The 14,108-nt window shown below is 41.4% G+C and overlaps 1 protein-coding gene across 2 annotated transcripts in view; it reads right to left on the reverse strand.

Annotated features, from left to right (window-relative positions):
* Window positions 1–13,686, reverse strand: part of LOC306892152 (NLR family CARD domain-containing protein 3-like) — a 55,504-nt gene extending 41,818 nt beyond the window's left edge. The window contains exons 1-4 of one of the 2 annotated variants that reach the window (XM_079453018.1): window positions 13,572–13,686; window positions 928–1,212; window positions 584–653; window positions 125–235 (exon numbers count right to left, since the gene is read on the reverse strand). In XM_079453018.1, coding sequence (XP_079309144.1) covers window positions 125–235; window positions 584–609 — 137 coding nt within the window. In that variant the 5' untranslated portion in view covers window positions 610–653; window positions 928–1,212; window positions 13,572–13,686. The remainder of the gene's footprint in view (window positions 1–124; window positions 236–583; window positions 654–927; window positions 1,213–13,571) is intronic. The other variant, XM_079453019.1, reaches the window with a different exon arrangement.
* Between the last annotated feature and the right edge of the window lie 422 nt (window positions 13,687–14,108).

The raw sequence follows: 14,108 nt of genomic DNA on the forward strand, positions 1-14,108 counted from the left end.
ATGTGTGTATCTGTCAGTAAAGTGTTCAGTGAATATCTGCAGTAACATCAACAGCACAGACTCAGATCAGAGAATAAAGACTGATGAAGTGATTTACTCGTCTAAACCATCAGACTGTTCTCACCTCACATCTGGATCATCACAGTCTCCTGAACTGAAGTTACGTGGAGGAGTCATTGATGCTTCACTCTTCATGGACACACAGCTGGGTTTAGGAGATTCTCCACCAGTCAAACTAAAACAACATTACAACACTTTACTTCATGTTCAGTTTATGCATTATTCAATAAAGCACTTTTATTACTGAGATATTTCACCCAATAATAATACTTTATATAAATGATAAAAACATATTTCAATATAATTCATAAAAATATAATTTGTAAATGTGTATAAAATTTACAGTTTCAAAATGTCTCAATATTTTAATGATTATAAAACCACAAATAATAAATGAAACTAAACTGAAACTATTTAAACTAAAGTAAGTTATTAAATACAAACTCTTACATCTGTCAGATCAAAACACATCTAACTATAAACAATAACACATTTAAGTTGATTAAAATCTTTCATTTCTCACCTTTTGATAATTCTGGAGAGATTCATGATGAACACACAGTGTCAGAATATAAAGAGTTAAAATCTCAAACCTGTAAAGAAAATACTGATGTGTTATGTGTCATCTCAGAAATACACACTTCTTTCCCATCAGTCCGTCCACAACATTGAGCTTCACATTTGCTCTTAACAGAGAAACTAAGTTTTCAAAACGTCACTTTTAATGTTTTGAGTTTATAAACACACTTCCTGATTCCAGAAACAACACAATATTCAAGACAGTTCTTCAAGCAATAAACTTAATGTGATGTTCAGATCAAGACGATATTAAATCTACTGAATAAACATGAGGCTGTTTATACTTACTGTGTTTTTAGCTTCTTTATGATTTATTTTCTTGAACGAGGCTTTGCTGTAAAATGGCTCCTGCTGTAATAGTTTCACTTTCATCTGCAGCTTCCTGTGAAGGAGGAGGAGCCACCAAACATGACAGACTTGTTCCACAGTCAGATGACATCAAAGTACCGCGAGCGCATTCAGACTGAAGTCCACTAGTTAGTGACCCCTGAGCTAAAGGTTCTTCCAGGGCCGGTCCAGCATCTGTTGGTGCCCTCGGCAAGATTTTAGATTGCGCCCCCTATAAAAAATGTCCTAACAAAAATATCATAAAAGCAAAATTACTTTTTATTTTTAATATAACGTGAATTGTGATTAACAGAAATAAATAGGAAGTAAATAAATAACAACAAATATTTGTAATAAGAAAATAATAATTACCTACTAATTGTTGGAAAATAATGTTGAAAATAAAACAAATTGCTTTCTCAATAATACTGTATTTTAATATTAGAGCTCATAAAACAAATATTTCATTATTAATATTATTTAGATAAAGGTTAATAAGAAGCTTTTTAAAACATTTTGTCAACCTCTGCGCAAATGCTGTAGGGACACAAATAAAAGTTTATTGTTTTGTTTGAGGTGATGTTACAGGTGAGGAGCGTCCTGTCTGTTACTTTTCTTAAAGCTCTTATCCAGAATGTGTAACTCAAACCAAAGTCTTGTGTGATGGTCCTTAATAGTACAAGAATACAATCTTGACATCGGGCATAAAAAGGGCAAAGACAATGTTGTGGCAGACGCTCTGTCTAGAGTTCATAAATGTGTTTTGTGTTACAGTAAATAGTAACTACAGTACTTGAGTTTCCATTTTATGTACAATACTGTTCCAGAAAAGTACAGTACGAATATTCAAGTGTGTGCAGCGCTTTTCATGGATGATTCCTTCACGAAGCTGTGAGAGATCAAGACCGGCTGTGCACGGAAGCTTTTGTTAAAAAGTGGGCAAATCCAACTGTTAAAGCTCCGCAAGGACTGTCTGGCGCCTGTAAGTATATTTTCACTGTAAAAGACTAACGCGAGTTGAGTTTGATGTTTTGTTGTGTCACGACGAGACATGACATAACACTGGTTGATCAAGAAGGGCCGAAGCACTCGCTGGATTTATTATGTGACCATTCCCTGCTGTAATGGCAGCTTGTTTCTATCTTGTATCGGCTTGATCTTCATTTTCCGGATCAGCTTCGGGCTCAAATTGATAAGGACGGATAGATGCCATTTTTTCACCTGTCAGTAGTTTTGGAACCTGATGTTCTGAATATGTTAAGAGGCGTTACATTTCTGTGCAGTGTTTCGACCAATCACACGCACTAGTGAACTGGCCAATCACAGCACACCTCGCTTTTCAGAGCGATGAGCTTTGTAAAATATCAGAGCGTTTCAGAGAGGCGGAGCAAAGATGTTGTTTACACATTGTATTACATCTAAAATAAACAATAATATTCGTTTTAGCCGCATCAAATGACCCCTTTAATCAAATGGGTCTTGGGCCCTAGGCTGCTCTGTGGGTGAGGCCCCCCTAAGGTGCCTTTCACGCTTGCAGTTAGCGTATGAAATACCTTCCGTCATGTCATCTAGGTAGGGTGCGCAGGGTATAACGTAACTGTTTTAATGGCGGTAGGTCTTACTTGCTGTCCAATGAAATTCCACCATAGATCTACTTCGTATGACATATGGGGGAAGAGGTGTGTCCTAAAACTGAGCTGAAAGCTGATTGGTTGCCCCCACGGTTGTACTGTCCAATGGTATTTTTTTTACTCTTTTGACAAAAAGACAAACAAAAGCATTTGGCAAAATGTGCGTTTAAAATGTGCATAATACAAATGTGTATTGTTCTATTTTTTACTTTTTAAAGCATGAATTAAATAAATAGTTTTAAATGTATCTGTTCATTTAGAACTGATTTTTTATTTACCGTTTTATTGTTCATACACACTGTGTCATGATTCCGCCATCATGTCATGTTTATTCTTGGTCTTGCAGAATAAACATAGGTTTTGTGTGAGAGAGACATGGCTTTGTTTTGATTCTGACCTGCCATGTGCTTTCTCGTGTCTCGTCAGTGTTTCCCGCCCTTTTGTCTCGTTAGCCTTCCCATTAGTGTTTCATTACCTTCACCTGCCCCTTAGTAATTATCCTGTGTTTGTTCCCCTATTTAATGCCCTCTTGTCTATTGTCTTGTGCTCGTTCGTTGTATGCTTTAGTTTCATGCTTAAATGCTATGTCATGTCTTTGAGTTGTTAGTCTAGTCTAGTCTAGTCTAGTCTAGTCTAGTCTAGTCTAGTCTAGTCTAGTCTAGTCTAGTCTAGTCTAGTCTAGTCTAGTCTAGTCTAGTCTAGTCAGTGTGAGTGTTCTGTTGGTCTAGGTGTAGGTGTAGTTGTAATTCTTGTCAAGTGTTTAGTCTTTAGTTAGTTCAGTTTGTGTTCCCTGTTTAGTCACCCCCTCGTGGGTTTTTGTTTTGTTCCTGTTTTATGTATATATTAAAGTCCTTGTTAAACCCCTTCATCCCTGTTTTGCTGCCTGCACTTGGGTTCTCCTTACCCCGTTCCTGACAGAACGAACGAGCCATCACAGAACCCAGCAGCAGCATGGACACTGACCGGTCCAGCTTGGCCCGTCGCCTCTGCAGTCTTCACCAGGGGGAGACTGTGGATGAGTATGTGGAGAGGTTCCTGGACATCGAGGAACAAGGTGTGTTCGGTGAGAGGGAGCTGGCGGTGCTTTTCAACACCGGTCTCAGAGAGCCACTCTCTCGCTCCGAGATGAGGGCGATGAGGCCGTTGGACTTCGACGCCGTGTGGTCAACTGCCGCAGCGCGTTCGGAGTCTGCGACCTCATCGAGCCCGTCTTACTCATCTCCGCTCGTTGCGATACCCGAGAGTGGTCCTCTGCAGATCGGTGTTGTGGGCATTGCCACAAACCACTCTGCAGCCTCTCCACAACCGCCCAGTCTCACTGGCAAGCGGGGGAGACGGGAATCTTGGGGGTCCTCGTCCGAGGCCTCCAATCCCGAGCCGCCCGTCCCATTCACATCGTTCCTGCAGCCGACCACCAGGCCGGTGGCTCGGCTGAAGAAGAAGAGGCAACGGAGGGCGGCTCGGAGTCCGGTGGTCCCGTCAAGTCCGGTGGTCCTGTCAAGTGCGGTGGTCCAGTCAGGTCCGGTGGTCCCGTCAGGTCCCGTGGTCCTGTCAAGTCCGGTGGTCCCGTCAGGTCCGGTGGTCCCGTCAAGTCCTGCCCTTCCGGCCTTCGAGCCGGCGTCAAGTCCTGCCCTGCCGGGGACTTCGCGCTCTCGAGCGCCGCCCCCCAGGGTGTCCCCTAAGTCCCCTGGGACTCCGCGCTTCCGAGCGCCAGGGACAAGGACTGTTCCCCCATGTCCCAGACCATTTGGACTTCCTCCCATGGACTCTTTTGTTCCCCCATGAACTCTGTTGTTCCCCCTTAATCCCCCTCTGTTGTCAAGGGGGGGGAAGCAATTCTTGTCAAGTGTTTAGTCTTTAGTTAGTTCAGTTTGTGTTCCCTGTTTAGTCACCCCCTCGTGGGTTTTTGTTTTGTTCCTGTTTTATGTATATATTAAAGTCCTTGTTAAACCCCTTCATCTCCGTTTTGCTGCCTGCACTTGGGTTCTCCTTACCCCGTTCCTGACACACTGACTACATTTTAAAACATAAATTAAATAAACCATTTTAAATAAGTCTATTAATTTCCCAATTAAAAAAGTTATTCATTTCTTTACATTTTGATGTTTAATTATTCAATTGATCAATTTATTCTTCATCTTATTTCTAATGCGGCACATCCGGTCCTCCATACGCATGCGCAGAAATGTGGAATCAAATCGGGCGGATTTACAACATACAAGGTTGAAGGTTTAAAGGTTTATAATTGCTGCCAAAGAAGTTAAATTATTTGAAATATATTATAAACAGTTTATCAGCACTTGTGTCTTAACTTAACTGCCTGAAATATGAAATAAACATGATGTGGATTAAAACACTGAACAGTTTTGAGGCCTTGCCGAGGCTTTCTCTGGCACAGTGCCAAACACAGCACACAGCTCTTCATGTTTGTGATCCAGAGAACAGCCGACCGGGATCACGACATCGATGTTTGCTTTTAACAGGTATAAAGATTGATCCAGAGAACAGCCGACCGGGATCATGACATCGATGTTTGCTTTTAACAGGTATAAAGATTGATCCAGAGAACAGCCGACCGGGATCACGACATCGATGTTTGCTTTTAACAGGTATAAAGATTGATCCAGAGAACAGCCGACCGGGATCACGACATCGATGTTTGCTTTTAACAGGTATAAAGATTGATCCAGAGAACAGCCGACCGGGATCATGACATCGTTGTTTGCTTTTAACAGGTATAAAGATTGATCCAGAGAACAGCCGACCGGGATCACGACATCGATGTTTGCTTTTAACAGGTATAAAGATTGATCCAGAGAACAGCCGACCGGGATCATGACATCGTTGTTTGCTTTTAACAGGTATAAAGATTGATCCAGAGAACAGCCGACCGGGATCATGACATCGTTGTTTGCTTTTAACAGGTATAAAGATTGATCCAGAGAACAGCCGACCGGGATCATGACATCGATGTTTGCTTTTAACAGGTATAAAGACTGATCCAGAGAACAGCCGACCGGGATCACAACATCGATGTTAGCTTTTAACATATATACAGATTGATCCAGAGAACAGCCGACCGGGATCACGACATCGATGTTTGGTTTTAACATATATAGAGATTGATCATGAGAACAGCTGACCGGGATCACGACATCGATGTTTGCTTTTAACATATATAGAGATTGATCATGAGAACAGCTGACCGGGATCACGACATCGATGTTTGCTTTTAACATATATAAAGATTGATCCAGAGAACAGTCGACCGGGATCACGACATCGATGTTAGCTTTTAACATATATACAGATTGATCCAGAGAACAGCCGACCGGGATCACGACATCGATGTTTGCTTTTAACATATATAAAGATTGATCCACAGAACAGCCGACCGGGATCAAAACATCAATGTTTGCTTTTAACATATATAAAGATTGATCCAGAGAACAGCCGACCGGGATCACGACATCGATGTTTGCTTTTAACATATATAAAGATTGATCATGAGAACAGCTGACCGGGATCACGACATCGGTGTTTGCTTTTAACATATATAAAGATTGATCCAGAGAACAGCCGACCGGGATCACGACATCGGTGTTTGCTTTTAACATGTATAAAGATTGATCCAGAGAACAGCCGACCGGGATCACGACATCGATGTTTGCTTTTAACATATATAGAGATTGATCCAGAGAACAGCCGACCGGGATCACGACATCGATGTTTGGTTTTAACATATATAGAGATTGATCATGAGAACAGCTGACCGGGATCACGACATCGATGTTTGCTTTTAACATATATAAAGATTGATCCAGAGAACAGCCGACCGGGATCACGACATCGATGTTTGGTTTTAACATATATAAAGATTGATCCAGAGAACAGCCGACCGGGATCACGACATCGGTGTTTGCTTTTAACATATATAAAGATTGATCCAGAGAACAGCCGACCGGGATCACGACATCGATGTTTGCTTTTAACATGTATAAAGATTGATCCAGAGAACAGCCGACCGGGGTTACGACATCGATGTTTGCTTTTAACATATATAAAGATTGATCCAGAGAACAGCCGACCGGGATCACGACATCGGTGTTTGCTTTTAACATGTATAAAGATTGATCCAGAGAACAGCCGACCGGGATCACGACATCGATGTTTGCTTTTAACATATATAAAGATTGATCCAGAGAACAGCCGACCGGGATCACGACATCGGTGTTTGCTTTTAACATATATAAAGATTGATCCAGAGAACAGCCGACCGGGATCACGACATCGATGTTTGCTTTTAACATATATAGAGATTGATCATGAGAACAGCTGACCGGGATCACGACATCGATGTTTGCTTTTAACATATATAAAGATTGATCCAGAGAACAGCCGACCGGGATCACGACATCGATGTTTGCTTTTAACATATATAAATATTGATCCAGAGAACAGCCGACCGGGATCACGACATCGGTGTTTGCTTTTAACATATATAAAGATTGATCCAGAGAACAGCCGACCGGGATCACGACATCGATGTTTGCTTTTAACATATATAAAGATTGATCCAGAGAACAGCCGACCGGGATCACGACATCGGTGTTTGCTTTTAACATGTATAAAGATTGATCCAGAGAACAGCCGACCGGGATCACGACATCGATGTTTGCTTTTAACATATATAAAGATTGATCCAGAGAACAGCCGACCGGGATCACGACATCGATGTTTGCTTTTAACATATATAAAGATTGATCCAGAGAACAGCCGACCGGGATCACGACATCGATGTTTGCTTTTAACATACATAAAGATTGATCCAGAGAACAGCCGACTGGGATCACGACATCGATGTTTGCTTTTATTATATATAAAGATTGATCCACAGAACAGCCGACCGGGATCACGACATCGATGTTTGCTTTTAACATGTATAAAGATTTATCCAGAGAACAGCCGACCGGGATCACGACATCGATGTTTGCTTTTAACATATATAAAGATTGATCCAGAGAACAGCCGACCGGGATCACGACATCGGTGTTTGCTTTTAACATATATAAAGATTGATCCAGAGAACAGCCGACCGGGATCACGACATCGATGTTTGCTTTTAACATGTATAAAGATTGATCCAGAGAACAGCCGACCGGGATCACGACATCGATGTTTGCTTTTAACATATATAAAGATTGATCCAGAGGACAGCCGACCGGGATCACGACATCGGTGTTTGCTTTAAACATATATAAAGATTGATCCAGAAAACAGCCGACCGGGATCACGACATCGATGTTTGCTTTTAACATATATAAAGATTGATCCAGAGAACAGCCGACCGGGATCACGACATCGGTGTTTGCTTTTAACATATATAAAGATTGATCCAGAGAACAGCCGACCGGGATCACGACATCGGTGTTTGCTTTTAACATGTATAAAGATTGATCCAGAGAACAGCCGACCGGGATCACGACATCGATGTTTGCTTTTAACATATATAGAGATTGATCCAGAGAACAGCCGACCGGGATCACGACATCGATGTTTGGTTTTAACATATATAGAGATTGATCATGAGAACAGCTGACCGGGATCACGACATCGATGTTTGCTTTTAACATATATAAAGATTGATCCAGAGAACAGCCGACCGGGATCACGACATCGATGTTTGGTTTTAACATATATAAAGATTGATCCAGAAAACAGCCGACCGGGATCACGACATCGATGTTTGCTTTTAACATATATAAAGATTGATCCAGAGAACAGCCGACCGGGATCACGACATCGATGTTGTTTTTAACATATATAGAGATTGATCCAGAGAACAGCCGACCGGGATCACGACATCGATGTTTGGTTTTAACATATATAGAGATTGATCATGAGAACAGCTGACCGGGATCACGACATCGATGTTTGCTTTTAACATATATAAAGATTGATCCAGAGAACAGCCGACCGGGATCACGACATCGATGTTTGGTTTTAACATATATAAAGATTGATCCAGAAAACAGCCGACCGGGATCACGACATCGATGTTTGCTTTTAACATATATAAAGATTGATCCAGAGAACAGCCGACCGGGATCACGACATCGGTGTTTGCTTTTAACATATATAAAGATTGATCCAGAGAACAGCCGACCGGGATCACGACATCGATGTTTGCTTTTAACATATATAAAGATTGATCCAGAGAACAGCCGACCGGGATCACGACATCGGTGTTTGCTTTTAACATGTATAAAGATTGATCCAGAGAACAGCCGACCGGGATCACGACATCGATGTTTGCTTTTAACATATATAAAGATTGATCCAGAGAACAGCCGACCGGGATCACGACATCGATGTTTGCTTTTAACATATATAAAGATTGATCCAGAGAACAGCCGACCGGGATCACGACATCGATGTTTGCTTTTAACATATATAAAGATTGATCCAGAGAACAGCCGACTGGGATCACGACATCGATGTTTGCTTTTATTATATATAAAGATTGATCCACAGAACAGCCGACCGGGATCACGACATCGATGTTTGCTTTTAACATGTATAAAGATTTATCCAGAGAACAGCCGACCGGGATCACGACATCGATGTTTGCTTTTAACATATATAAAGATTGATCCAGAGAACAGCCGACCGGGATCACGACATCGGTGTTTGCTTTTAACATATATAAAGATTGATCCAGAGAACAGCCGACCGGGATCACGACATCGATGTTTGCTTTTAACATGTATAAAGATTGATCCAGAGAACAGCCGACCGGGATCACGACATCGATGTTTGCTTTTAACATATATAAAGATTGATCCAGAGGACAGCCGACCGGGATCACGACATCGGTGTTTGCTTTTAACATGTATAAAGATTGATCCAGAGAACAGCCGACCGGGATCACGACATCGATGTTTGCTTTTAACATATATAAAGATTGATCCAGAGAACAGCCGACCGGGATCACGACATCGATGTTTGCTTTTAACATATATAAAGATTGATCCAGAGAACAGCCGACCGGGATCACGACATCGATGTTTGCTTTTAACATATATAAAGATTGATCCAGAGAACAGCCGACTGGGATCACGACATCGATGTTTGCTTTTATTATATATAAAGATTGATCCACAGAACAGCCGACCGGGATCACGACATCGATGTTTGCTTTTAACATGTATAAAGATTTATCCAGAGAACAGCCGACCGGGATCACGACATCGATGTTTGCTTTTAACATATATAAAGATTGATCCAGAGAACAGCCGACCGGGATCACGACATCGGTGTTTGCTTTTAACATATATAAAGATTGATCCAGAGAACAGCCGACCGGGATCACGACATCGATGTTTGCTTTTAACATGTATAAAGATTGATCCAGAGAACAGCCGACCGGGATCACGACATCGATGTTTGCTTTTAACATATATAAAGATTGATCCAGAGAACAGCCGACCGGGATCACGACATCGGTGTTTGCTTTTAACATGTATAAAGATTGATCCAGAGAACAGCCGACCGGGATCACGACATCGATGTTTGCTTTTAACATATATAGAGATTGATCCAGAGAACAGCCGACCGGGATCACGACATCGATGTTTGGTTTTAACATATATAGAGATTGATCATGAGAACAGCTGACCGGGATCACGACATCGATGTTTGCTTTTAACATATATAAAGATTGATCCAGAGAACAGCCGACCGGGATCACGACATCGATGTTTGGTTTTAACATATATAAAGATTGATCCAGAAAACAGCCGACCGGGATCACGACATCGATGTTTGCTTTTAACATATATAAAGATTGATCCAGAGAACAGCCGACCGGGATCACGACATCGATGTTTGCTTTTAACATATATAAAGATTGATCCAGAGAACAGCCGACCGGGATCACGACATCGATGTTTGCTTTTAACATATATAAAGATTGATCCAGAGAACAGCCGACCGGGATCACGACATCGATGTTTGCTTTTAACATATATAAAGATTGATCCAGAGAACAGCCGACCGGGATCACGACATCGATGTTTGCTTTTAACATGTATAAAGATTTATCCAGAGAACAGCCGACCGGGATCACGACATCGATGTTTGCTTTTAACATGTATGAAGATTGATCCAGAGAACAGCCGACCGGGATCACGACATCGATGTTTGCTTTTAACATATATAAAGATTGATCCAGAGAACAGCCGACCGGGATCACGACATCGATGTTTGCTTTTAACATATATAAAGATTGATCCAGAGAACAGCCGACTGGGATCACGACATCGATGTTTGCTTTTATTATATATAAAGATTGATCCACAGAACAGCCGACCGGGATCACGACATCGATGTTTGCTTTTAACATGTATAAAGATTTATCCAGAGAACAGCCGACCGGGATCACGACATCGATGTTTGCTTTTAACATATATAAAGATTGATCCAGAGAACAGCCGACCGGGATCACGACATCGGTGTTTGCTTTTAACATATATAAAGATTGATCCAGAGAACAGCCGACCGGGATCACGACATCGATGTTTGCTTTTAACATGTATAAAGATTGATCCAGAGAACAGCCGACCGGGATCACGACATCGATGTTTGCTTTTAACATATATAAAGATTGATCCAGAGAACAGCCGACCGGGATCACGACATCGGTGTTTGCTTTTAACATGTATAAAGATTGATCCAGAGAACAGCCGACCGGGATCACGACATCGATGTTTGCTTTTAACATATATAGAGATTGATCCAGAGAACAGCCGACCGGGATCACGACATCGATGTTTGGTTTTAACATATATAGAGATTGATCATGAGAACAGCTGACCGGGATCACGACATCGATGTTTGCTTTTAACATATATAAAGATTGATCCAGAGAACAGCCGACCGGGATCACGACATCGATGTTTGGTTTTAACATATATAAAGATTGATCCAGAAAACAGCCGACCGGGATCACGACATCGATGTTTGCTTTTAACATATATAAAGATTGATCCAGAGAACAGCCGACCGGGATCACGACATCGATGTTTGCTTTTAACATATATAAAGATTGATCCAGAGAACAGCCGACCGGGATCACGACATCGATGTTTGCTTTTAACATATATAAAGATTGATCCAGAGAACAGCCGACCGGGATCACGACATCGATGTTTGCTTTTAACATATATAAAGATTGATCCAGAGAACAGCCGACCGGGATCACGACATCGATGTTTGCTTTTAACATGTATAAAGATTTATCCAGAGAACAGCCGACCGGGATCACGACATCGATGTTTGCTTTTAACATGTATGAAGATTGATCCAGAGAACAGCCGACCGGGATCACGACATCGATGTTTGCTTTTAACATATATAAAGATTGATCCAGAGAACAGCCGACCGGGATCACGACATCGATGTTTGCTTTTAACATATATAAAGATTGATCCAGAGAACAGCCGACCGGGATCACGACATCGATGTTTGCTTTTAACATATATAAAGATTGATCCAGAGAACAGCCGACCGGGATCACGACATCGATGTTTGCTTTTAACATATATAAAGATTGATCCAGAGAACAGCCGACCGGGATCACGACATCGATGTTTGCTTTTAACATGTATAAAGATTTATCCAGAGAACAGCCGACCGGGATCACGACATCGATGTTTGCTTTTAACATGTATGAAGATTGATCCAGAGAACAGCCGACCGGGATCACGACATCGATGTTTGCTTTTAACATATATAAAGATTGATCCAGAGAACAGCCGACTGGGATCACGACATCGATGTTTGCTTTTATTATATATAAAGATTGATCCACAGAACAGCCGACCGGGATCACGACATCGATGTTTGCTTTTAACATGTATAAAGATTTATCCAGAGAACAGCCGACCGGGATCACGACATCGATGTTTGCTTTTAACATGTATGAAGATTGATCCAGAGAACAGCCGACCGGGATCACGACATCGATGTTTGCTTTTAACATATATAAAGATTGATCCAGAGAACAGCCGACCGGGATCACGACATCGATGTTTGCTTTTAACATATATAAAGATTGATCCAGAGAACAGCCGACCGGGATCACGACATCGGTGTTTGCTTTTAACATATATAAAGATTGATCCAGAGAACAGCCGACCGGGATCACGACATCGGTGTTTGCTTTTAACATGTATAAAGATTGATCCAGAGAACAGCCGACCGGGATCACGACATCGATGTTTGCTTTTAACATATATAAAGATTGATCCAGAGAACAGCCGACCGGGATCACGACATCGATGTTTGCTTTTAACATATATAAAGATTGATCCAGAGAACAGCCGACCGGGATCACGACATCGATGTTTGCTTTTAACATATATAAAGATTGATCCAGAGAACAGCCGACCGGGATCACGACATCGATGTTTGCTTTTAACATATATAAAGATTGATCCAGAGAACAGCCGACCGGGATCACGACATCGATGTTTGCTTTTAACATGTATAAAGATTTATCCAGAGAACAGCCGACTGGGATCACGACATCGATGTTTGCTTTTAACATGTATGAAGATTGATCCACAGAACAGCCGACCGGGATCACGACATCGATGTTTGCTTTTAACATATATAAAGATTGATCCAGAAAACAGCCGACCGCGATCACAACATCAATGTTTGGTTTTAACATATATAAAGATTGATCCAGAGAACAGCCGACCGGGATCACGACATCGATGTTTGCTTTTAACATGTATAGCCTACAGATCTTGTTGAGTCGAGTCGAGTGGAGTCGCATCAAATCTGTGAAGTCAAGTCCAAGTCACGAGACTCGAGTCCACAACCCTGTCAACTGCTATAAGCGTCTCACTCCAGCTGTGTTTGTTAGTGAAATGTTCTCTTATAGTTTTATAGAAGTTTAATTCTCACCCGTGTTCAGAGCTGTTGATCTTCACTTCCTCATTACTGTCAGCAACTTTACTTTTCTACAGCAATAGTGACTAAACGGATCCTGACCCTTGAGTTTTGCTTTCACTTTCACTTTGAGGAGGAGGAGGAGCCTCTGAAATATAAAAGTGCTGATAATATATCAGATTGTGTGGAACTGCAAACATTTAATGAGTTGGACTTCGATCCTTTATAGGTCCCTTATAGGTTATAGGTTCTTTAAAAATTGCTTCTATCTAGAAGAACCTTTAAGTGTATACTGCTCAATGATTGACACACCATTCATGTGAACTAAAATATACTTTAATGTCAGTTTACACTTAAAAGTGAATTACATGTAATATATTTGAAGATCTTACTGTAAAAAGAAACTTACTTTAACGTAAAATGTTAAGTTTTTGTGAACAGCTCCGGCTCCTCTTACTAAGACTGGCAGACACAGAGGCCGTTTCTCAATTCCAAGAAGAACGCAAAGAACGGACTTGTGTCCTTGTTAGATCGGACCTGGAGAGTTCAGAC

The sequence above is a fragment of the Barbatula barbatula genome (assembly GCF_947034865.1).
Source record: "Barbatula barbatula genome assembly, chromosome: 3".
Classification (NCBI taxonomy): Eukaryota; Metazoa; Chordata; class Actinopteri; order Cypriniformes; family Nemacheilidae; genus Barbatula; species Barbatula barbatula.